The 26126-nt window shown below is 44.0% G+C and overlaps 1 protein-coding gene across 3 annotated transcripts in view; it reads left to right on the top strand.

Moving 5' to 3' along the window:
• Positions 1–26126, top strand: part of GATB (glutamyl-tRNA amidotransferase subunit B) — a 107132-nt gene that overhangs the window by 45683 nt on the left and 35323 nt on the right. For all 3 annotated transcript variants that reach the window (XM_072773634.1, XM_072773633.1, XM_072773635.1), the window contains 6 exons: positions 210–323; positions 2734–2818; positions 3503–3547; positions 5706–5895; positions 17247–17380; positions 24508–24586. In XM_072773634.1, coding sequence (XP_072629735.1) covers positions 210–323; positions 2734–2818; positions 3503–3547; positions 5706–5895; positions 17247–17380; positions 24508–24586 — 647 coding nt within the window. The remainder of the gene's footprint in view (positions 1–209; positions 324–2733; positions 2819–3502; positions 3548–5705; positions 5896–17246; positions 17381–24507; positions 24587–26126) is intronic.

Raw genomic sequence — 26126 nt, 5'->3', positions numbered from 1 at the left:
TCTTGCATGTGTGCAGGTGCACACACATGTGCACACACATATATTCACATCTCAGATCCCGTAGGACTATAATTCTCTTAAGTGGACTGAAGTACCAGCCATGTGCTTCGGGACCACATTCCACAGCAAGTGAAAGTAGATATTGCTTGCCTAGAGACCATGTTGCCTCAAAGAATTTCTAAAGAGTTGTATTTTTTCTCTTCTTCCAGAGGGCCAGTTGAGAGTGGATGCTAATATATCTGTGCATCATCCTGGAGAGCCTTTGGGTGTTCGAACTGAAGTGAAGAATCTGAACAGCGCCAGGTTCTTGGCCAGAGCAATAGGTGAATGTCAGCTGTTAACTTTTAATATCCTTCTTTGTAGCAGTTACCTATTGCTTTGTAATAAGCCACCCCATACCTCAGTGGCTTGGGGTGGCTTGTTAACCATTTTAGCTTTTGCAGTTCTACTGATTAGATCCTGCCTCCACTCATTCATGTCCTTTGGAAGCTGGTAGCTTAACTGGAAACAAAAGGTCTAAGATGATGACCTAAATCACAAGTTGAGGCCTTGGTGCTAGAGGTCAGCTAGGTTTCTCTCCACGTTGTCCTTCATTTGCTTGCCTACCCTGGGCAAGCAAGGGGCCAAGGGGCATTCCAGGGGGAAGAAGGCAGAGGCCTCAAGGCTTCTCGAGTCCAGAGCTCTAGAACTCTCCTAGTGTCTCTCCCAACACGTTCTATTCAAAGTGAATTGGATTTAGAGCAAATTCAGGGTGAGGAGAAATAGGCTCCATCTCTTAAAGGGAGGATCTACAAAATGCTGTAGCTCTATTTTTCCATTTACCACATTCTTTCTGACCAGTGTGAACTTTATCAAATCATGTTTATTTATTATAGATTGGCCATAGTTTGACTTAATTGGTTAGAATGTTTTTCTGCTTTTTACTGTTTTTACTAATAGATTCTTTGTGCTATATCATCAAGTTTGAGTCTTCTTTTTTTTTAAGATTTTATTTATTTACTCATGAGAGGCAGAGAGAGAAGCAGGACTCAAGTCTGATGCCAGACTTGATCCCAGGACCCTGGGATCACGACCTGAGCCAAAGTCAGACACTCAACCACTGAGCCATCTAGACACCCCTTGAGTTTGGGTCTTATTGGAGTACATGCTGGGGGTGCTTAGGTGTTGACAAATATAATAATTAAAATAGAACAGTTGAGCAAGATAAACATCCACGCAGTCCCATAGAGATTGCTGACTATGAAGACATCTCAGAAAACTAAAAATATTCTTTAAAACCAAAAGTGTCTGGAGAGGAAGAGAGAATATAGGGATGGGATAGAGTTTCAAGTGTACCATTTAAGGATGCACAGAACACAAGACAACTGAATGCATTGCTGTGTGTTTAGTAGAGTGCTGGGTCTATTGAGAAAAGTATTGGAAACAATGCAGAAAAGATTCTCTGGTCTTACATAAAACCTTATCCCGAACCTGCAATGATCAGCCTCAATGAAGATGCTTTGAGTCTACAAATTTTCAGGAAAAGGGCACTGACATGGTCACGAGGATAACTTACATAAGGGAAAGGGGTGTAAGGGAAGGTCTCCACCTATAAATGGATCAAAGACGATGGACTCTTCTGTCTGTAAAAGGAGATATGGTCCATGCTTATGAAGCCATTAAAGATTTGGGTCAAGGATACCCTTACAGCCCAGTTTTGTGAAGTGGAAGCTTGGAACAAATGGAAGAAAGTTCCACTTCACCCTGTGGTTAGTAAGTATTCTGGAATTCATTATTCCAATAGCTGGTGATGATAACCTTAAAAAAAAAAAAAAAAAGGGCAGCAAGATTTTAAGTAGATTTATTCTTAATGATTTATGAAGGAGGACCCCCTTCCCCAAGACAGAATTCTTCCTGTGTCCTGACTCAGACAGGAAGAACCACAGATTTACTATGATGGGCTTAATTCTCCAAGCCCATGATTTTTCTATCTTGTTTTTCTCCCTACATCATGCCTAGTAGCCATTATCCGATTTCAATCAAAGAGAGCATTGGAGTTGAGGGGTGGGATGGAAGACACATTTTGGTGTTTCTACTTCGTGTAAGCTCAGATAAAAGAGTTTGGATTTGGGTGAGGGAAGGTGGTACATGCTGGGGTGAGGAGTTTTGGGGGGAGGCTAAAGCAGCTCTCAGCAGCTTAACAGTTGTGTCTGTGTTTTGATTACCACAGTGTGCCTTGTTGGGTAATGAGGAAACATGGCATAAAGCAGTGGCTCTTAATCATTTGGGGTCATAGATCCCTACGAAAATTCTGGACTCTGTCTCCAAAAAATGTACAAATGCACACACTCACATTTTGTATATAATTTCAGGAGGTACCAGACCCCTTGAAGTATATCCTTCGTCCCTGGATAGGAAATCTTGATAGGCAGCAACTCTGTATCTGAAGTTAGTTGGCCTAGATATTTTCCTAGCCCTCCTGCTGCTAAGAGCTGTAAACTGGACTGGGTCACTGTGAACCTGAGCTTTCTCAGAAAGTGAGGGAGCAGAGCTTCCTAAAAGGCCCTTTCCGGTACCATTGTCCTATGACAGCAGTGAGAAGAGAAGATAGCACATAAAGGAAGGATTGTTATAAACAACTCTTTTTTTTTTCTTTTTTTTTTTTTTTAATTTAAAGATTGAGAAAGATTTCTAATTATTGCTTGATTGGATGAAAGAAATCAAAATATGATCCAAAATTATTGTTTGTCTTAGACTCTGAAATTGAGAGACAAATCAACGAACTTGAGAACGGACGTGAAATTTTGAATGAAACTCGCTCATTTGACTGCAAACTGGGGTGAGTTTGCATTGACAAGCGTCTTGCACACAGGTGGGTGGGGCTCCAGTCTGGGTTCACTTCACACCTGCCACGTGACCTTGAAGCAAGTACCTCACTCCTCTGCACTAAAGCTTTCCTCACTAGTACAGTGAAGAAAATACTGTACACCACAGGATATTATACCCTGAAGGGCTGGTAAGAGGTTAAAACCGAACTAGACTTGTGCATAAATACTTCCAGTATAGCTTCCAGTTTACCACGTTGTGGCCAGAATTTTTACTTCCTTAAATTTTATCAGACTTAAGCTCTACCAGTTCAAGCTAGAGGTAAAGAAAGCATAGAGGTGGTTATAGAGTTACCCTTTTATGTTTGTTTTGATAACTTTGACTCTAATATTCTGACTCTGAATTTTGAGGATTTTGTGCTTTTAGCAGAAAACTGAAAGAAGCTCAAAAGACTAGAGTTTGAGCTGGTTAGAAGCCAGAAACATTGAAGCAATTTCTTCTCTTTAAAAAAAAAAATCATTCTGAATATTTCTTTTGCATTAATATTTTTTGATGTAGTCATGTGAATATCTCTCCAAGGTCGAAGAGCTTGAATTTGCCTGTGTCCCTTATTGGTAGGGGAAACTTCCCTTTGCACATATGCTGGGCAATGCTGCATGCTATGTTTGCTTAACGTTTTCCTGTTTAACTATCATAGGTGCACCATCCCGATGAGGGACAAAGAAGGAAAACAAGACTACAGGTGGTTATTCCTCTTGTCAAAATACCATTATGTTTTTGGGTTTGGGGCAAATTTCAAATCCACTTGCAGAGTAACATAATGACCTGGATAGTGTTTAGAAACCACTTTCTGTTTGTATTGTTGCATGACGGAAAGCCTAGACTTCCTATTTTACATGTATCCTGAGAGAAAGAATGTTTTCTTGGTTTGGTAACTTCAGAGTGCCTTCAGCTGTTGGAAGACATTGTTGACTCACTCCTACATGAGAGTTGTTATAATTGAGCTAAGAAAGGGCCTAGAATATTTATATTCAGTTACAAATTCGGTAACACACTAAACATCCTTGAGAGGAAAGAAAAAAGAGATGCACATGTTAATGCCATTTCCCTTCACACCTCGGGTGATACTATTTAATCAATAAATTAAACAAGTTGGACTTACTATGAGATCTAGAAGTAAAGCAAATAATAAGAATAGGCTTAAAGTAAATTAAGCCTTTTGTTTGTTCCCCATTGAGTTTTGCAGATTGTAAAGAAGGAAGTTATAAGCAACAAAGTTGTTGAGATTAGCCCATGGTTCAGGTTCCTTTGCAAAGCGCAGCTCTTGCTGTCACTGAGGAACAAATGTAGCATTGTGATGTAGGAAAGAAGCTTCTAAATCCTTAGTGTGAACCTCCCCTGAAGGGCTCCTCTTGAGTGTCAAAGTCAAGACTCTTTTAATCACTATAATCTTCTAGGTTCAGTTTGTTCTTCCCAAGAACATCTTTGGTCTCCAGTGTTGCCCCCCTACTCCTTTTATGCTGCTTTCTCACTCAGCATGGAATAAACAGGCAGGATTCAGGAACCCTCCCTTTGGTGTTCTCATGCCCTCAGAAGTCAGACTGATTCACAGCACAGATTCGGAATTGAGGTGATGGGTTGTTTGTACATCTCATCTCTCACCTTGGTGCTACCATTTGTTCTGCATTATCCTGCTTTTGCGTAAGCCCTTTGACAAGTAGAAGTGGAAAGGAAATGTTAGATGCTGGAATGGAGCAGAGGGAAAGTCGTTACATGCAGTGGGACAGCAGAGAGTTCCCATGTACTCCTTGGTATATACCAGATGCTGCACCTCCCCCTCACAGCACCCCTAATAACATCTTGCACTGCTGTGTGATTTGCATGTATTACCCAAGAAATGTTGAAAACTCAAACTAAACGCGTGTATCACAAACATGCCACAAAGAGTGTGGTACATTTGTTACAATCGAACTGAAATTGAGATTTTATTATTGACTGAAGTCCATAATTTACATCAGGGCTCACGCTTTATATTGTACATTCTGGAAGTTTTGACCAAATGGATGATGACACGCATCTTCCATTACAGTGTCATAGGCAGTAGTATACCTGTCTTAAAAAGCCCCTGTGCTCCACTTACTCATCCTTCTCTCTTTGACTCTATAGTTTTAAGGCAAAATCTATTTATTCCACTTCTCAAGAAAGAAAGTTTTCATTTTCTTTGACTTTTCATTTATTTTCACAAATACTGCTAAGAATGGTAAGAATTTTTAAATGAGGAAAAGTCATTTTTCTACCTAATAAGTAAATTGTTCTCATTTGGTCCTAATTTTCCCAGCCTATGTCTTTGTGAATATATACTTTATCCACGGTTATAAATCTCAGTGTAGCATCAACCCTGTGTTATACCTTTTTCACTCACCATAGTTTATAAGCACGGAGGGGGCAGGTCTGGTGATCGATCGCCTGACCTGCTGTGTACACTTGTACAAAGACTCATTCCTGAGAAACAGGAAGAATTGATATTCTGGGACATTAGAAAATATTTGGACTTTTTTATATTTTTATTTTTTAGATTTTATTTATTGAGAGAGAGTGCATGAACAAGCATGAGTGTGGGTGGGGGGTGGTAGAAGGAGAGGGACAAGCAAACTCCCTGTTGAGTAGGGAGTCTAACACGGAGCTCAGTCCTAGGACCCTGAGATCATGACCTAAGCCCAAGTCAGACACTTTACCAGCTGAGCCACCCAGGCTGCCTAGAAAATATTTGGAATTTAAATGTGACATCTAGAGACAAAACTTTCATATCAAGGATAGGGTTTTGTTTTGTTTTGTTTTTTTTTTTTTTCCTATTAAACCTAATTCTTCTGAGTCATACCCCATATTCCCTCTCTGCCTAGGTTTATGCCCGAACCCAACCTGCCTCCCTTGCTGCTCTATGACACTGCGTCTTTGCCTCCTGGCGCAGACCCACAGCAAGTGATCAACATTGACAGGATTCGGGAGCAGCTCCCTGAGCTCCCCAGTGAGACCCGGGAGCAGCTCGTTCAACAGTATGGGATGCTACCAGAACACAGCTTCACCATACTGGTAGGTATTGATCAGAGGCTCAGACAGCCCCAGCTCAGCAGTTTGGGTGCTGCTCCACGTGAGCTCTGAGTAGAGAAGGCAGGTGCTTCAGGTTGTACTATAGATGCTTCGGAGAAGCAGCAGCTGTGATAACCTTTGCTCACTACCCTTTATGGTAAATACTCCTCATGGAACCAGAACATGAAGCAGAGTCTCATGTCAGTCATTTCTTGTGTGCAGAAGTGAACAGCTGTTCACAGCAGCCATGGAGGCTTCTGGAAGACAGTCCAAATGCTATGGATGAATGTTTTCCCATGTGTCTGCAGGACAAGAGAAAATCAATGTATAGGGCTTCTAGATGTCTAGCAGTATTGAACCATGACAGGGTCTGGCAGGAAGTTCGGTTCTCAAAAGCCAGCCAGCTGTTTCTCCAACTGTAGAAGAAAAACATTTATTCCGCACAAAATGTTGAAAACTCTGACTAAAAGTACCGGTCCTTTGAGGCTTGAGGATGCATCTTAAGGGGCCGTTAGAGAATCTGACACCACTGAGACCTGCTTAGGGATTTTCCATTCTTTTCAAAGCTGCTCAGGGCTTTGCAGTTCTCTTTGTCATGGCAGCTTTAAAGTGCTGCAGCATCAGTGAGGGTAGGGTTTTGTCACAGTTGTCTTCTGCTTGTCTGTTAGGGAGGAAGTAGAAAGTTTACTGCTGCGTGTTTCAGGGACTGGGTGAATGTCGCACTTATCTTCTGGAGCAGCAGAGTCTGTGCACCCTCTGGGTTTTTTATTTTAATTGATTAATAATGACTGTATAGGGATGTGAGAACGTACATACTGATATACTTCAGTGACAGCAGCCCTGCCATTGCTGGTCCACGGTCAGCAAGCAAATATTTGTAGAATGAAAGATTTTCTCTTTATAAATCAGCTAATGGGAAAACTCTCCAGAGAGTGTCCTGTGAAAACTCCTCTTTTCCTACCAGTAATGATGAGGCATGTGCAGATGTGTTTTCATACTGCCTCCTATGGGCTGCCGTCACACCTAGTCATATCTGTCTGATGGTTACATGGCTAGATTTTAATCCTTTCTTAGTATGACTTGTTCAGCACTTGGCAGGCAAGCACTGTGTCACCCTCTAGCTCACTGTCCCTCAGCATGGGCTGGCACAGCAGCAGCAGCGCTTAACACCAAATCTTCGACTGTGCGAGTCAGTCATCATTTCGGACAGAACACCTTTTAACCTGAAGCCTCTTACGACTCCAGCATTTTCCCTAGGCTGATTTAACCCAACTGAGTTTTCATCCTATCTATCTTCCCTACGTCTGATGAATTTCCAGCCCACTGGAAATAAATCCCAAACTGAATTCTCAATGCTAAATTCCAGTCCTGCATTTGAGAACTGCCAGATTACACAGGGGTTGGAGGGCCTGGGACAGAGCCTGCTGGGACTTAGCTTCCAAATTGAGAGTTACCTGCCTTCATTTGGCCTTCCACCAGGTGAACAGGACAGCAAGTGAAGAAAACCCAGGTTTCTTGGCAATTTCTTTGCTCATGACTGTGATTTCAGAAAAGAATCCACTAAATATGTTAAAAGCTCTTCTTTGTATATTAACTTTTCTTCGCAAGAGAGGCAAACAGACCTTTGAGCAACTCCTCTCAAGAATATGGCTATTTCTCTCCAAGGCACTGTCTGTAAACATATGCTCCCTTCAGAGAGCATATCTCTAGCACTGTCACACTTGGCCTCCAACAAGCATATGAGTGATGGTGGGGAGCATCTGTGTCCTCAAGGAAAGCCAGTCCTCTGAGGGCAAGGACATTCTCATGCTCGTGTTTGTGTCCCAGGCACCCTCACGTGTCCTTCACAGGAGGCCTTGCATAAATGTTTGCCAAGGGTGCCCCATGAGTGGGTCATGGTTTAAGGTCCTGTTGAGGGGAACCTGTCTTTCTTCTGTTCAGTCCACGACTTTTATTTTGCATCTCCTGTGTAGCAGGTACTCAGGGACAAAGATTTGGGGGAAAAAAAGTTTCTTTGCTTTCCAAGAGTTTATTTATATACATAGACACACATGATGCAGCTAACCAGCCCCTGGGTCAGATTGCAAGAGATAGATGCATAATGTGTGATGGGAACCCAAGGAGGCAGTGATTACCTTGATTGGGATGAAAGGGAAAAACTAAAAGAAGGAGGTGATTTTTGAGTCAGTTTTGAAGGGACTTACCTTTTAATATCTTAAAAAATACGCTTATTTTTATAGCTTGAAGGTAATGTATTAGGTACAAAAAATTGTGTGTGTGTGTGTGTGTGTGTGTGTGTGTGTGTTTTAAAGGGCTAGTACTTGGATTTTCAAGGATGAGTGGAAAGACAATTTAATAGCAGTGGAAAGAGAGTGATTCAGACAAATTGTTTTCCTGAAAGTGGGCATCCTCAGCTCTTTACGACTTTGTAATCATTGAAAGCTGAGTTACTGAGACCTGAAAATGATATATTCATGTTTTTTCCTGCCTTCATCAGGAACACAACAGATTGCTGAGAAGGGCAGATGCACAAATCTAATGAACCATCTTTCAATTTAAAGAGTGCCCAGGAGTATTCATTAAATAAATAGCAGTGGTGGAGGTGTGCTTTGCAGAGCCTTGATTCCATGCTCTGTACCTTCAGATTGCTTATTCAGTTAAGCATTTAAGCACATATCCACCCTCACACACATGCCTCACCCACAAATAAGAAACACTTCAGAATTTAACTCTAGTCTTTATCTGGTCATTTATTCTGTGGTAAGCACTGGCTTATGATTTATGCTTGATATTTACAGAACTCTAATATTTTAGCATCTGCAACAGTGTCTGGTACATAGTAGGCATTCAGTGAATGTTCAGTGAATGGACAGACAAATGATACTGTTACAATACTCATGAAAGTCCTAGAAGCAGCAGCCTTTCTGATAAAAGCATCCGTGTTTCTAAAGGTCATATCCATAAACTGCTCTTGATTCCCTAGCAAATCATGAGATGATACCAGTCTCACTGAACTCTGGGTGAGAAGGACCTGGATCACCACTTTAACCATCCCTCTGTACTGTGTCCAGATGCAAGCCACTTGGCCTCTCTGACTCTTGTTTTCTGAACTGGTCCTTTCATGATATTAAATCCAGTCTACATCCTGGTTTTCTCTCTTAAACCCTCCTGACAGTCCCCTCCCAACAGAAAACCTGTAGTACTGTTTTTTCCTCTGGTCACGTTAAAAGTATCTTGCTCCATCTGAAACTTCAACCTATTTAGTTCACTTTGCTTCCCTTTCTTATGTCAAATTGCCTTGATTGCTGACCTCATTTATAAGGATTAAGGAATAGAAATGTAGAAACTGAGATCCAGGTATTAGGATCCTGAAAAATGAGAGGTTCTAATAGCATAGCAAGTCCTTCTCTGAGTCAGTATATCCCAAGAGTAATTATGAGAATGATGTAGATGATATGCATGTGCATTTTTCTTAGCAGATAATCCCAGGGCGATGTCTTAGGAAGAGATATCCCCACAGGTATCTGCCTTACCTGACTCAGAATGCAAACAAATTGTAGTCATTTGCTTAAGCAGGACAAGAAAATCGCTGTTCCCTGACAGCAGGTTCTACAGTTTATAGCAGGTCACTTTGTTGTGAAGTAGGCTCCAGGCCCAGCATGGAGCCTAATGGGGTGGGGGTGGGGGGCTTGAACTCTCAACCACTCTGAAATCAAGAGTCACATACTGAACCAACTGAGCCACCCAGACACCTCACGGGTCACCTTTTAATTTACCCTTACAACAGCTCTCTGATAAATATTGTTGTTCTCCCCATTTTATGGATAAGAAAACATAAACTGTGGTAGAGTGTAAGACATTGAGTAACTTAGCCAAGCCTCTGGGAGGCCAGGTTCAGTGGTCTGAAGTGACTTCAGGGCCCACGCTTTATTTACATGTCCAAGGTCTGCTGCCTGCCCACACATGTAATGTGCCACAATTCCAAACAGCAATGATGGTTCAAGTTCATTGCTGTTTTAGATCACTTGACAGAGAAAATAGAGTTTTTACTTTTGTTAATTCTAATGTTTCATACAGTCCCACTAATGCTTCGTGAAACAGCCACAGACCATTGGTTCATTTAAAACTTCTGACCACTCTGCTTGGTTTTTAAGATGTCAGACTGCCTCATAAATAAAGAAGTAGTGCGCTCTCCTAAATTTAGTGAAAATCCATCAACTCCAATGAGAAACAGAAATTCTATCCATTTTCCAAGTAGAAAATTTAAGTCACAAAAAAGAGATGTCAGCTCTCCTCTGCAACTTTATTTTCCTTCTCAAACTTGCTGCCTCAGGTTCTTGGCTCCTTCTGAATGAATCATTGAAAAGGTCTCCGCAGAGGGCAGAATGGGGGGGTGGGTTGGTGAGGTTTGTGGGATAATTTTGCCTGTTGCCTCATGTCACGCAGTCCCGTACACGGTAGGCACATGGTAAGGACCAGGTACGAGCTCGCAGGGCGGCTGGCCGTGTACAAATTCAGTAGATGGAAAGATGTGAGTCTGATCAAGATTTCAGCGGAGGAATGGCGTAGCATTCCCAATTCAGTGTTTCTTGAGGGCCTGCTGTACTCACCACGGCTCCCTGTGCTGTTTTCAGGTTAAAGAGCTTTATCTTTTCCATGTCGCTTTTAACTCTCCCAAGTAGCCCTGCAGGGCAATGGGTTGAAACACAGAGAGAGAGACAGTCTTGATTTCAGATCTCACCTCTGACACCTGGGAGCCGGGAGGGCTCTGCACAGGTAACTGGCACTGTTATCCTCCCCAGCTGAAAGAAGGAAGGGAATGATTCACTTCCCCCTGAAGATGAGTGACACAGCAGAATCCTCACTGAATCTAAATACAGCCAAGCAGACTCCCTGGAATGAGTTGCTGGGGACAAGAGCACTGGCCCCAAATAGCCGCTAACACATTGAGAGCTGTGCAAGCGAACTTTTAAGAAAACTCCAGCATGGCCCCAGTGAGACTGTAGGAAAATGTGATTGTGAACCTCTAGATTAGTGGCCCGTGCTGCCATACAGGTCTGTCTGTCCTTGTATTCAACCTCAAGATGTGTAGTCTCATTTTAGCAACTTCATTTTCTCCAGATGCTTTTTCTCCATTTGAAGTCATATTCCTTTGTTTCTGACACCATGAAAAAGGGTACGATGTCTCCAGGGAGAGAGGCAGGAAAAATATGACTAGGGTTGATTGTTAAATGGGTTGTTTTCCGAAGAGTTTTGCTTTGAGTTTCTAGTAACCGAGATATGGCTTGGTTTTCGTTTTGGATCAACTATCTATAAAATAATTTCCCATGATAAATATCTGTATACCAGTAGGTAATAGTACTTTAAAACTAATAGTTTAAAAAGGCATCTGGAACTATAGTGACCAGTTTTAGACTGTTTAGGTGTACTGAGGAGTGCAGCCCTGGCCTTCTAACTACTGCTGAAGGAAAATCCATTTGGTCAGCATTGTCGCTCACCATATTTCAGCTCCATGTAATTTTCGAAATTGATTTTATTCTTCGTTTTATAAAATTGCACCCAGTGTTTGCCAGCTTACGGGTGCTTTTATAGTTACTCTGTGCACTAGAAACATAACCGATATTTTGTTCTGGTAAAACTGAATAAAAGATGCATCTTCTAACTTTACTCCTGAAAAACCAACAATTCGTTTATTTCAGATGCAAGTGACAGAGGACTTTCAGAGATGAGTGTTTTGAACTCAGATTTATTTGACCCCCTCAGGGACCTGCCCATTGGAGCAAAAGTGCAGGGAGGAGTGAAGTCCTGAGTGCCCAGCCTTGGGGATTCACAGGGACTCTCTTCATCTATCCTAAAGCTGGGTTTCCTATTTATGAAATGATTTCCTTTTGGAGACAATTAAAATACACTATTTCAGGTTTCAGTCAGATCTTGGAACAAATGAGCAAACACTGCCTGGAAGCTTTGTTGCTATTTTTAACAGCAGCCAGAAAGCTGCTGTTGACCAACACAGGTTTCCTCTTTGTGGGGCCCATTCGACAATGGTGGCTTTAGGCACATTGAAAATGTGATTATGATCAGAATTGATTTCTTGACAGCATACTATCTGTGGCCCATTCTTGAAGATAATGGTTTTCTAATTACGCCAGTCTGCTGTCAACTTTTATTACTTGAATTATTTGGATTTTGTTTATCCCAAGAAAGTCTTATTGCCAAATTGGATTCTGCTCATCCTGCCTAGAGCTCATGTATCTCGGAGAATGTAAACTCATTTTCACATAAGTCCAAGCCAAACGTAGGTGTGAACCCTCTCTGAGTGGAACTATTATCCTGAGTTAAACTCAGACGTATACTTCCCAACTTTGCTAGGAACAAAGCACAAGTGAAATTCTTGGGACCAGAGTTTTGCTCAGATTTTAGGGGCTTCCAGGCCCACTGGGAACATGACCCAGGACCAAAATAGGACTGTAGACTTTTCTAGTTGTGTATTTTCTGAGACCGACTAGAGAATCTGTCTTGGTGTTTCTGGGTCGATTTCCAAACTTCTCCAGATTTCCATACACTTCAAAGTGGCCATGATGGCTCAGGATTCTGGCTTCCTCCTGACATACTCCAGTGAAAGTAAGGTTTCCTATCCTAGTCTCACACCACCAATTAACTACCTTTAGTTTTTCCCCCACTGACGACTCCACTGGATGAGTCTTTCTCCCCACCCCTCCCCCACTGTAAGATTTCCGCAGCTATTTCTTGTTTCCATGAAAAGCAGAGGGAAGGCTCACTCATATCATCGATCCAAGCCTCCACCCTACTGAATGTGTCAGTCCTTAATCTTGCCATAACTTCTGCTTTCTTTCCCTAGAACCGCCACACACAGTCTAATTTCCATTTCCATCCCAACACTAGCATTCAATGTTATTTTTAGGGCCACTTTTCACAAAGGTGGTGGGTCTGCATTCTGTTTTTCTCACTTTGTAAGCATGACCAAATCCATAGGAATTAAGAGGGAACCACAGTGTCCCCACCGATATACAGACGCTGGGCCCTCTTACAGTGTTGGCAGAAATGCTCAGTCGCTGCTCACCCCGGCACCCCTGCCAGGTGCCAGATAGTTCCTATCTGTACCTCCACAGGATGAGATGTCATGACCTGTGAGCCCCTCACCTAGTTGAAGCCACAATTGTTCAGTCCACAGAGGCAGGGTCTGCCGTGCAGTCAGCTACTCCCACCACAGGAATGGTCTGCCCAGTTAGGTATAAACTGGTGCACGAAGTCCCCAGATCAAAAAAGTTAGTAGGCAGTAAGATGCAGTATGCTTGGTACCAGAACTATGTGAGCAATTATGGGAGTGGTCTTCTAATGTCAGAAGGTGCCTCAGAATTGGGCAGTGTCTTGTTTGAGGCGTACTCACTGTAACTTCTGTGAGGAGAGGTGTGGAAGGGATGCAGAAGAGAGCCCAGGGAACTCTGGCCACCCTCCTGTCCCCCAGGAGCTCTGTACAGCTCGGGGCAGAGGGTGAGGGTGTGTGTGTGTGTGTGTGTGTGTGTGTGTGCGCGCGCGCGCGCGCGCACTGCCTTCCTGATCTGGGAGCAGGTGTGTGTCCCGCCACAGCAGAGTGTGCCAGGTGGTATAGGTGTATGTTGGCAGAGGGAGAAAGAGAACCTGCCATTTTCTCCTAATTTCTAAGTTAATTGCTAAGGGCCTTTGCAACATTTTTAATATGTGAAGAACCTTTGAACAGCTGGCAGGTACCAAATAAAATAATGGGAGTGGTGGGAAAGTGCATTCTTCTAATGAGCTAGTTGCTTCACATTGTGCCTGGCACTGGTAGGTGCTCAGTCTCAGTCCCCGGGAAGGCAGGAACATGATATTTTTTCAGCAGAGGCAGTGTAACATGGAGATTAAGAGCACAGACCACAGAGGTTCAAATCTCCGTTCTACTGCTTTCTTGCTGTGTAACTTCAAGCAAGTTAATGCCTCGGTGTCCTCATCTGTAAGAGAGAGTTCTACTAGTATCCGTTAATAGTTGTCATTAGGAATAAAATGAGTGAATATAGAGACCACTTAGAATAGTGCCCCTCACCTATTGTTGTTGTTAAAAAGTGTTGGTAGCATCAGCAGGAGCAGCAGCCACGTGAAGCTCCCCGCTAGGGCTGGCTGCCCTTCTCTGTGTCTAAGGGCCATTCTGGAAATAGTCCTGAAAGCTTTTTAACTAGCCCCGGATTGCTAATCTGGGGTTCCTTAGCTGCCAGGTCACTCCCTGCCGCATAATCAGCTGTTCCTCAACTTGTACTCTGTGGGCTTTTTCTTCTCTGGGGCTGCCACTGGGCAGCTGTCTCTCTCAGGTTTCATTCTCCTTCTAAATATAGTCCAGCTAATTTCTGCCCTCTCATCAGGTTCAAAGGGCGTGGGACTTAGAACGGGAATGGTGGTTGAGAAATCAGCCTTCATCCTATTCCAACTTCTAGTCTTCCGACGTTTTGTCATCCCCGAGGGTAGAACTTAAAAGACAGCTTTACAAAAAGACAGTAGAATGCGAAAAGATACTGCTTCTGGGAACTGATGCAAGGGTAGATCGGGGTTCCTTCCCAGACCAGGCTGCGAAGTGAGGTGATCCCTGTGCCTTGCCTCACACCTGCATTGACCAACTGACAGATCCATTTGCAGCGGAGGGTTCTTATTAGCGTCTAAGGGGCTGTCCTGGCATTGGCTCTGGTGTAATTGAATGCTCCGGGGAAATTTGATTAAAATGTGAAAAGGATGCTTCCCGGTCATAGAGCTGTATAGGGTGTCCGGTGTGACACCAAGGACGGGCCCAGTTGTTACTGCTGTGCTAGCTGTGGCTGAAGGAACAATTAGTGTGACATTTGGCCGGGCGACTTGAGGCGCTGTGTAGCTATGGTGTCAGCTCTGTCTGACGTAGGATAGGTTAGTGCTGAGCCAGACACTTGCATGTTGTTGCCTTTGAGAAGGAAGTTAGGGGTTCCCTGATGCAGTGGCCTTCTTGCGTCGCTCTTACTATGGCTTTTAGGTAAGGGAGTCACCAGCCCAGTGTTTTCCTGAGAAAACCAGATGGCTGCACTGCCATGTTCACCAGGGACTTGTGATATTTGTGCCGAGCTTATTAGCAGTTGCTGATCTCATAGAAAAACTAAGAAAACCTTATCTAGAATGCTGTGGGTTTTTTTCCTTGAAACGTGGGGTTCTGATCTAAAGAGCCAGAGTGGGCAGCCGAAGCATGACTTTGTATTGATCCGTCATGCTCTGGTCGGCAGCAGCTCGGCCGTCTGCAGCCCTGCTGCTCGCAGCTCACCCCATCCCCATCGCAGATTCTCCTGTGCGCTTGCAGTTGCGTGCTGAAACCGCGCATCCCCCAGCGAAGAACGGTTCCAGCTCGGAGAGGCTTCATCACAGCCCTGACACAAAAAGACAAACAGAAATCTGACTTGCCATGTTATCCATCCAATAAAAAAACCACCCAAGGGTAGGAGAATAGATATTCATCACGTCCCAGCAACTCAGCCAAGCCTGGGAGTTCAAGCGCAATATTTCTGGGTGGATTTAGAAAACCTTCCCTTGGCAAAGCAAAGAGTTCTCGTTCTGACAGCTCTTTTCACCAGTGGGCCAGCCTGTCTGGGTTAGAACAAAGGGACTTCTGCTTGTCTGATTTGGGCCAGATAGCGGTTTTCTCCTTCCCCAGAGGTTTGCGGAAGTTTGAATACTTTTCCATAAGTGAAGCAGAACCTCTTCGTTCTGCCTGCATTTGCCTTTATCTGCAGTCAAGCCTTGGCTGCTGAGGTGGCCTTTGCCCTGGTTTAGCATGAGCAGAATAGTAACGTTGGCTTGAAAAGAGATTCAAGAGATGATTATGGGATTATTTCAGTAGGCTTGTCACCAGAGAATTTATCTGTTACAAAGGGCACGTAGATTATTTTTTATTATGGAATTTAGCAACCGTATGCCTTTGTGTATTTTACAGCATCTATAACAGCTGAACTTTCAGAGCACTTTTGTTAGTATGTCTTGCTTCTTCCCAGTATCTTATTTTTCCAAAAGTTCCTTTGCTTAACGAAGGTTTTCTGAAAGGGGCAAGGGTGAGAGCCTTACTCATAGTATAAAGTTAAAAAGATTATTTCAAAGAAAGCATGGTTTGGTTTGAATTGCAGCAGGTAAGGGAAATCTACTAAACATGTGTTCCCTCTGCATTTGGAAGTTTTGGCTTCTTACATGTGAGAAGCACATGTTTTCATTTTTCTTATTGGAAAACAAAGGATGGACTTAGCCAAATTTTTTGGTTCTGCCAAACTGAAATGAGCTGGCAGTTAGCTGGCAGTTAAGGCACTTGATGAGTGCCTTGGGGTTACTCTTAGGCATGATTGTGGCAGTTCTGATATTTAAAGGTGAACATGGCATGATACAGAAGGAGCATTCACTTGTGATTTTCTTAAAAATGCACATGGCAATGGCAGGCATCGATTCCATCCACAGGTACTTACCACATAGCTGCCATGGCCCAGCACTGACTTAGCTCTAGTTGTAGAGTGAACAGGACAGAGTGACCCCGCCTGCCAGAGCTGACACTTCAGAGGGGAAGACAGTAGAATCTTCTTCAAGTCCCTTTGATGACTATTTTCACAGAGCAGGAGGATAGGCAGGGATACGCTGTATTGGCTCAGAAGACCTGGAAGCCACTGCTGCCTCCATTGGTCGTGTGGTCTGAGTGGATCACATGTGCCTGAGTTCTTTCTCATTTTGAAAACATTTGAAAACCATTTCTGTCACTTCTTGGGACGATGTGAAGATAAATACAGTTATGATCCACTTTTGATTTTTTTTAGAGATAGAATATTCTCTTTTCCTTCTTGATTTGCTTCCTCTCCTGCCTTCTTACTCTCGCAATCCTGGGGACTTCCAGCAGAGGAGAGACCTGCAATGAGAAAGGACAGTCAACTCAGGCCAAACATCGTGGGCCAGAGGATAAAGGATGCAGCTCGAGGGTAAAGGTCATAGGGCACACAAGGCTGACGATGAGAGGGCCGGTGAGTTTGGGTGAGAGTGGGCATCACCCTTCTCTGGTTCAGCAAGTCAGCTTCTCTGAAATATGTTCATTCCTGTGAGAAAATGCTAGATTAGAAAAATGCACAGTGACAGTAGTAGAAGTTGAATACTTGCTGTTACTGAAAGTGATCAGAATCTCCTGGTGCCATTTGTGTTTAAGAAAGTTCAAGTAGATGTCCCAGAGGAGGCAGAGGGTGATGGTTTCAGATTTGCCTTCAGAATGCTGAGCTTTCATTTTTTGGTGTGTGTGTGTGTGTGTGTGTGTGTGTATTTTATTTTATTTTATTTTTTCTTAACAGAATGAAGTTGGCCTACTGGAGTTCTTCCAGAATGTGATAAAAGAAACTAGGGCAGAGCCAAAAAAAGTAACTAGTTGGATCCTCAACAATTTTCTGGGTTTTTTAAAGCAACAGAACCTTGCTGTCAATGAGAGGTGAGTGGGGTCTGGGAATTCTTTCTTCCTTTATGATGAACTCTGTGTCCAGAAACAGTTGAAGTAGGGCAGGGCCAGTGTTTTGTTCTCCCTCTTGCCGCTCAGGATCTCCTGACAAGACACACACACCCCCTGTGAATTCCAAATTCTAAAGCTGTCCTCTATCGTATCTGAAATTTCATTTATTTGTTCAAATCTTTGTCCATGCTGTCCTTTGTATTGCGCTGGAGCTGTGGGCCTAAAGATGAGTAAGACAAGAGAATACAAGCTGGGTGGGTGGGGGGGGGGGGATATAGGCCTGTAAGAAAACAGGCAGTCACCTAAGTGTGATCCTGTTAGGCCAGAGGTGCAGGGGGTGCCCTCAATGGACACAAAGTGGGCCTGACCCAAAGCGTGAAGGTGAACAAGGTTTCCCTCAGAAGGGGATGCTGGAGGTAGGCTCTGAAGACTAGTGGGAGCTGCCAGGTAATGAGAGGGGCAAGGGCGTTCCAGGCAAGAGAGTAGCCATTGGACACTCAGAGGCAAGCAGGTGTATAGGATCAGAAAACCCAGAAACTCTGGGGTGCCAAGGAGGCAAGCAAGAAAGCTCAGGAGAAAGCCACAAAGGCCACCATGCCCTTCTGTCAGCAGCTCTCAAAGCCATAGATCTCCGGTCCACTCCAGTGTCACTTTGAGGGAGTAGAGTTGGAGGAACAGACTAGAAGCAAGGAGCCTGTTGCTGGAGTGCCAGTGAGAAATGCCAAGGGCCTGAGCCGAGGTAAATGGGGACCAATTATCTCACATTGCACAACTTCCAGTTCTTACTTGGACAGTGGAGTGAAATGAAGGGCAGCGTTTTTCAGTCTAGCGAGAGGTAGAGGGGGAGGAATAAGTTCACAGGGACGGGGTGGGGCAGAATGCCATGTTCCATTTTGGACGTGCTGAGTTGGGCTGCCCGTAGGACAGACGTCCCCCTCATGGGGATACCCAGGAGGCAGGCAGATATATGATCTACCGCTGACAAGAGCTATCTGGGAGGTATCAATCCTAGAGTTCTCATTTGTTCATTATTCAGCACATGTTTATTTAGACTCCACTCTGTGCAAAGCACTGTGCTAAACATGGGGAAGACCAGTCAGCACAACAGATGTAGTCTCTCCTCTCAGAGCTGACAGTCTAGAAGCTGGTGATTTAAAAGCAGTGAGCTCAGGTGCTCTGAGAAGGAGAAGGTAACAACTAAGCAAAGGCCTGAGGGAAGGATGAGTAAGGTTAGGCAGGCAAAATCCAAGAGGTAAAAGTGTTCCAGGATAGGGAATGGCATGTGTAAAAATCTTGAGGTGAGTCTGGGCATCACATATCTGGGAACAGAAGTACATAGTCCAGTAGAGGTGGAACTTGGACTTAGGGGCTTAAAGATAGTTATTGAAGTTGTTGAAACAGAAGAGAATCCGGGAAGCTGTGGCCTCATAGGGTGGCTGAGGAAGGAGCTAGAGATCCTCTAGACTCTAAGTGAGAAGCGTGGGCAGAGAAGACGGCAGAGGAAAAGAAATGGCAGAGAAGAGGAAATCTAGGACAGAGTGTCACAGAAGCCAAAGGAAAGGAAAGTTTGCAGAAGGGAAGAGTAAGCAGCAGATTGAAGTATAGGGAGTGAAGGAGAGAGAGAGGATGAGGAACCCTGGGCAGACAACCGGGCCCTGCCCGGCTAGGTCCCAGAGGGAAGTGGAACCCCATGGCAGCAGGTGTGCCATTGTCTCCGCAGCATCCCATGGCCGTGGAGAGTGGAGGAGGGGGACAAACGTACATTGGTACATGATTCCAAAACATTGTTGGCTCAGAGAAGGTCACGTTGTACAGTGCCAACTTCACTTTCAGCCTTTTCAGTGTGTATATGCTGCAGTAATGCAGCCAGTTGGCCACAAGTTCACTGCCTTACTTGGCTCCTCACCAGCAGTGACCTTGGACAAGTTCCCCTCCCTGACCCTCCATTTCTTCACTATAAAACAAAAATGGCAATACCTGCCTCTGAAGGTTTTTGAGCAGAAAATACACAGTGCCTGGCACGTAGCAGGCCCTCGGTGTTCCCTTCTCTTTGCCTGGTTGGTATTTTAAGTACCAAAACAATAGCCACCCTCAGCCCCCTAAACTGCTTTGGCATCTGTTGCCTCTCTGTTTTTCATTCCTGACCTTTTAGGATTGACTTCTCTTCAGAAACTCCACTCTTTACACATAAAATATTGTGGCCATTCAGCAAAGGCTGGAGCCATCTAGAAAAGTTTATGGAGGAGAGACAACTATACCAAAGCCTTAAAGAATGGAGAGGATTTGGTGAGGCCGAGGTGTGGGCAACACCTGTAGAGAGCCAAGGCTGGGAATGACAATGGACTATATGTTTTTAGACCAAGGAGGAACATAACTTGTAGGAGCAGAGGGTGGGAAATGGCAGGAAAGCACAGCTGACTGTATGATTGAAGCAGGGCTGGAGAATGAGGATGTGGAAGGGTCATAGGGGAGGATAGCCACAAATCCAGTAAATGCAGTAGTGCGCAACTCTGTGCAGTGCATGTGGTAGGACAAGGAGGACCCCATCCTGCCCCTCACGGAGCTCGCCATCTCCGGGGGAGGACTAGACTCATGTGTCAGTATTTTAATCCGAGGCAGAAGGGGGTGCTTCTGTTGTAGACACAGTACGATGGGAGCAAAGAAGAGGGAAACTCATGTTGGCCAGAAGAAGCCAGGAAGGCTCCATGATGTGGTTTGAGCTTTTGGAGGAGTTGTAAATCTGATCTTTAAATTTATGGTTTTCCATGTCATTGGCTATGATTGATGATGTTGGCCTTAGAGTCACTGAATTTTAGTCTTGGCAGAGACCTCAGACAACTTCCGGTTCAACTCTCTCCTTTAGCAAACAAGGAAGTCTAGGCCCTGATTAGTAAGGGGACATACCTCAGGTTGCACAACCCCTGAGACCAGGAACCAAGTCCCCTGACTTTCAGACTAGCATCTTTAGATGTCAGTCTGAAATTACAGGGTTTACTTATCAACCATGTTGGTAGCTGCTACAGGTGCCAGGGCTGATAAATGAGCTTGTTGAGTGAACTTGGAGTTCCTCGTCTTTACCCAAACAATTCATAAGCACCAGAGTTTTAAGAACCCAAAGGGTACCCAATTCTGAATAAACATCTATGGAGTTGTTCGAAAAGCAGGTAAAGAGAGAGTTTACGTAACAGTTAATAATTCTGTTACACAATTTATATAGAACAAGAACTGAGGATCCAAAAGCAAGCTGTAGTAGCTCTCTTCCTACACAGTCCATAGAACCATTGTTAGCTGGACTGGAGACACCAGCCTCGCCTTGGAACAAACATTAATTAATGAACATCGTCAGCCGCTGCAGCGAACATTTTCAAAGCTTAGAACGGCAGTAGCTATGGAGCTAGCAGTAGTCTTACGATAACACTGACAGGGAACACTCTAGAGGTCAAATTGGCAAGAACTGATTTTGCAAATTAGCATTCATCTTTAAAGACCTGTCAGAAGACTGGTGTTTAAAGGGTCCAACCAGAAAAGCTCTTGTTGAACTTGGCTCTTCAATTATTTGGAGCATAGGTTCGAAAGTTGTTTTTCTGCTAACCCATTCTAAATTGCTATTAATAACGGGTTTGATTGAGTTAAGAAAGTGGAAATTACAGATCCCTTGACCAAGCGTTTCATGGTGAAATCAGGCAAGGGCCACTGCCCAGTTGTCCAGTCCAGTCAAGTACCCCCAACTTCTAGGTCAGCCAAGGAGCAGCAGTTCCTGAGGTGCTAGCAAACCAGGGCAGGCCTTTGAGCCAAGAGTGCCTGAGGGTGAAGGAAGAGAAGTCCAGTGTGACATGCGGGGACAAGAGTGGGGCTGCAGGGTTTGGAGCCTGTTAAAGATCATTTTGCAGCCCCTGAGCGAACAGTGGTTATTATCTCATAAACCAAAACAGAAACTGTGTAACAGAGACCACATGTGGCCCACAAAGCCTTAAGGATTTGGCCTCTGGCACTTCCCTGAAGAAGTTTGCTGACCCCTTGTTTAGAACATGTTTGGTGAGAGGCAGTTGAATCCAGTGGTAGAGAGAACTGGACCCTGAGGAAGCAGTGGCCGTCTTGGGAACAGATGTGCTTCCGTCCTCTGCCGGCCTGAGGCAGAGGCAGATAATCATATGGAAAAGAACGCTGGCTCCTCCTCATTAGTAGGCCAGGAGTGCACAAGGGACGATCAAGGATAAAGAAGAGAATGTGGAGGTCCAAGGAAAGGGGTTTTCACAAGAGCCTTTAAATGTAGCCCAGGATTGGGGTGCAGCATAATGGGGAAAAGTTGTTATGCTTCGCAAGAGCAAAGGGGATGTGATTTTTTTTTTTTTTTTTTAAAGAGAACAGCTTCCAGAGAGGGCTAAAGTTAGTATCCAAATGGCTGTGCTTACAAGGGTAGATAGTAGCTACTGGTGCTGGATGTTTATTGGTAAAGGTGGGGTAAGAAACCAGGCAGAAGCAAGTGACTCCAAGATCACTTGCAGACATTTTCAAGGGAGGGAAGATCTGAGCATTCGTGAAGGTGCATGATTAAAGCCCCAGGAGAGAGGAAACAGACATGCAAGTGGGATCCATAAGAGTGGAAAGTCATGGAACTAAAAGCATGAGTCGAGGGGTTTGTTTGATGGAAGAAGAGGAAGAGGGCACACTAGAAAATTCTGAGTCTTGCAACAGCTGATGACCTTATGAGGTGAGAGGTGAGGGCATGTGCCAAGAAGGAGACCGTCTGGAACAGGTGCTTGGGTTGGGGCACCCAGTCGGGGTGCAGGGAAGCCATCAGGATGGACACAAGGATTATTGAGCTCCAAGAGACACCTGGTGTCCAGGGCCCACTTAACAGAAGCAGAACAGGCCGACTTTGGGCCAGAAATGAGTGTGGGGATTGAGATGAGCCACACATTTCTGAGATGAGGGGAAGGGGCTGGGTGTGTGTGTGGCTGTACAGATGGCAGTGTCTGCTCCCAGAATCCACGCTGGGGATGGATGGAGTCGTGATCCCAAAAGAGCTCTAGGTGGCTGGAGGAAGTTGGCAGATGGGGAAGATCCCTCTGTACATGCATGGGCCTCCGGGGATTGGAGGCTGGCACGCAAAGCTTAAGCCTTTCACTGTCAGATTCTTCTTTAGTGGAGACACATTCACTGTCGCAGAACCAGCATTATCTGACAGCAGCAAATCCATAGCTTGTGCTTCGGCTGCCATTATGTTGCAGATCTGCAGTTTGTTTATTTAACTGATGAGTGGGGTCTTCTACCCTCAGCATGTCAGGTACTGATCTTTGGTTAGCCCTGACATTTCTAAATTTAATGTATGCCATATACCGGATAGCTGTCCCTGTTGGGAAGAGCTCTGTGACACCAATATTACTGACTATGTGTCAAGCATTTGTGGGGACAGAAAGGTGAGTGAGAAATCTCCTGTGCTGGTAGGTCAGTGGAAATATTTTATAGCGTACATTGATGACCTAACTAGTGAATTAAGGTCATTAGATGAAAGGCAAAGTATTTTTAGTTATGTTCTATTTCTGTTCTTCTCTGTCTCCACATCCCTGATATCAACTCATGTGGGAGAAGGGACCTTTTCTTTTCTGCATGCTCTAGAAATCCAGTTCAACGTCAGTGCTTATTATGGGCTCTACATACTGTCTGCACTCTAATTAGCCACTGTATTTTCTAGGATTGCAGAACACCCAAGGAACCTTTATTTTTCAAACAACCTGACTCTTTATTACTTGTCAGTAATGTGGAAGGTTGGGAAAGGGGTTTATCGGTTTTTTTTCCAGCTCTCTGCCCTTCTTCCTGTTGAGATTTAATCAGAGTGGTTCACAGATGTTCCAAATACCAACTTAATAACACCAGATAGTCTCCAAACTTATTTTCCTCTCAGAATTACCTCTTATCCATACTTTGGGATAAACCAAGACTTTAAGGATGATGGTGTGTCTTTGTGTGTCAGCTGCTTTGAATGAACAGTCGTAATGAGGTTTCACTGTACTTGAACCAGAGTCCAGTAAGTCAGAGCTGGTGAAACTTGCACTCACTGGGTTTGGAATTCACGGAAACTGGATGAAGGTTATGTGGCAGTTTCCTTTTTATTATCTAAGAGCTTACAAAGAAATTAATTGTGATGGATGAGAACTAAGGCATAAACAGAAGGTGTTTTCACTTGGCATTAGACATTTCAGAAGCTTTCATTCACACTAATGTGCTATTTATAAGTCATTCCTATCTATTTAAAACTAGTCCCCTAATGGCCCCAGATAAACAGCATTTTATTAGTCTAGTTGCTGTATTTAAAAGTAGCAAAATTGCATATCTTTTAAAAAATAGTGTCTAATTCAGTGTTGTCTTTTCACTCATCTAGGTACTCCCCCCATGCAAACACACTCCTACCCCTGAATGTGAATCAGTGACACTTTGGGTTTGGTTGCTCCTTTTTTTTTTTTTTTTTTTTTTTAAAATCATGGGATCTTGGAAAATAAGTCACATCCTAGAAACGTGGATATGATGAATTCTGGGCCCTTCCGTTGTAAGCCTGGAGAGAACAGTGTCTGTGCAGATGCCCATGAGGAGAGTTAAGGACGGGGATGGCAGTTATCCCATTCCCTTAAAGAAAAGCTCTTACAATTAAAAAGAATTTATATTTGCATAAAAACACTCAGAAAAGTAGCTTTGTTAGCTCTTTTGTTTGAAGTAATTTTTAGGCTGATCTTGCAGTTGAAAATATTTAATTACTGGGTTGTTTTGTTTTTGTTTTTTTTTTCTTGTCATGGTTCATGAATTTTGCAGCCACTCCTTTTCCTGACTAATTAAACTGAGCAGTTGTCTGTTGCTACAACTTCTGCCAAACAGCCATTATTGTTGAGTAGTAAAATAAAGAAAAACAACACTAGTCACCGAAATTTGTTATATCCTAAAATACAAAATAAATAAATAAAATAGAGCCCAATTGGCATATTAGTTCCATTCCTGGGTGTGGGTTTAATTATTTAAACCTACAAAATCAAGTGCTCTGCTTCTGACTAACCACAAATGGGTATGCTGACAGTGTGAAATGTACATTTATTTTCTCTCCTTTTGGGGGCTGCTAGTCCTGTCACACCTTCTGCGCTGGCTGAGCTTCTCAACTTGCTGGACAGAAAAGCAATCTCTTCATCAGCAGCTAAACAGGTATGTATGTCCACACTTCCTAAAGTTTCTGACTGCTCTGCTCTCCCAATAAATGTTGTATGCCAATTGCCATCACTAAGTGAATTTCATAATTGAAGAATTAAATGCTTGCATGTGCTGTTTTTCTACTGAAAAGGTAGAAACATTTCATTTAGCAAAGGGAAAAAAGCTGGTATGTGCAGTCTAGGTTATATGCTTCTCATCTTCCTAACCAGGGGAGTAGTTACTGCTTGGTTTTGCCTGGAATGTTTTCCAAACACGTATTTATGTGAAAGTCAGGACTGCAGCTTGTGGGGGCGTCAGAGCATGTGCACGGCCCCTGCACCCTCAAAGCCAAGACGGGGGGCAGCTTTGGTGGCGCTCCCTGACCCTCTGGTCCTCCTCCATCCTCCACAGCCTCGCAGCCAGTGCTAGGGGCTTACTGCTCTTCGTTGCCTGATTGCCCCCTAAAATTCAGTGTCCTGGCAAGGAGGATAAGGTCATTCGACAGATACAGTGTCCTCCTCTTGTGCAGTGTCTGTACACTGAGAAAAACAGCAGTGGCTTCAGAGGTGGCCTCTGCTTCATCTCCCTCCACCTGAGAGTCGGAGGTGGGCAAGAGACTTTGGAATCCAGAAAACTCTTAGAAACAAGTACCCAAGGGATAAAGAACACCAAGCCGGCTGCCTGATCTCAGCTTTGGATATTGAAGCCATCAGTGCTTCAGCCAGAAACGTAACGTGCCTTTAATGGTGTCTTTTGCATTTAATATTTATGCACATCAACAGTAGTGACTGGTACGAAGTGAGGCTTTGGAAAAGCAGCTGCTTTTGGCTAATTATAAGGCACTATGGAGTGTGAACCCAGCTCTGCACAGTGAAACTGGAGACAGAACGAACAAAGGTTCTGTTTACCCGCCACCCAGTGAGGCTGTCGGTTGCAGGGACCTTGGCACATGTAGGAGAGGATTTTGGTTGCTTGGATGTCAGAATACAAATGTTTATGACAGTGCTCGGCAGTAACAGAAACAGTAGATGGCCTGAGGGCAGAAGAAAGCTCTCTCTATATATACATAAGAGTAAATGAATTGTAGCATTTGAAATGAAAGGGGAAAAAAATTTCTCTTTCTCACTCATCCTGCCCCACCAGGGAGTGGGAGGAGACAGGGAAGGATGGACAGAGGGAGGGAGAGAGGAAGGAAGGAAGGAAGGAAGGGAGGGAGGGAGGGAGGGAGGGATAAAGTATTAGAAATAGGGGTTGATTGTCCTAAGGTGTTAGAGTTTTTTATTTTTATTTTTATTTTTTTAAAAGATTTTATTTATTTATTCATGAGAAACACAGAGAGAAAGAGAGAGAGAGAGAGAGGCAGAGACACAGGCAGAGGGAGAAGCAGGCTCCATGCAGGGAGCCCGACATGGGACTCGATCCCGGGTCTTCAGGATCAGGCCCTGGGCTGACGCTAAACCACTGAGCCACCAGGGCTGCCCAGGTGTTAGAGTTTTTTAAAAAGAAATTTCAAACTAGAGGGAACTCACTGGTATGCTAGGTTGTTTCTAGTTTT

The sequence above is a fragment of the Canis lupus genome, chromosome 13 (genome assembly GCF_048164855.1).
Source record: "Canis lupus baileyi chromosome 13, mCanLup2.hap1, whole genome shotgun sequence".
Taxonomy (NCBI): Eukaryota; Metazoa; Chordata; class Mammalia; order Carnivora; family Canidae; genus Canis; species Canis lupus.
This window is presented reverse-complemented; position numbering and strand designations above follow the sequence as displayed.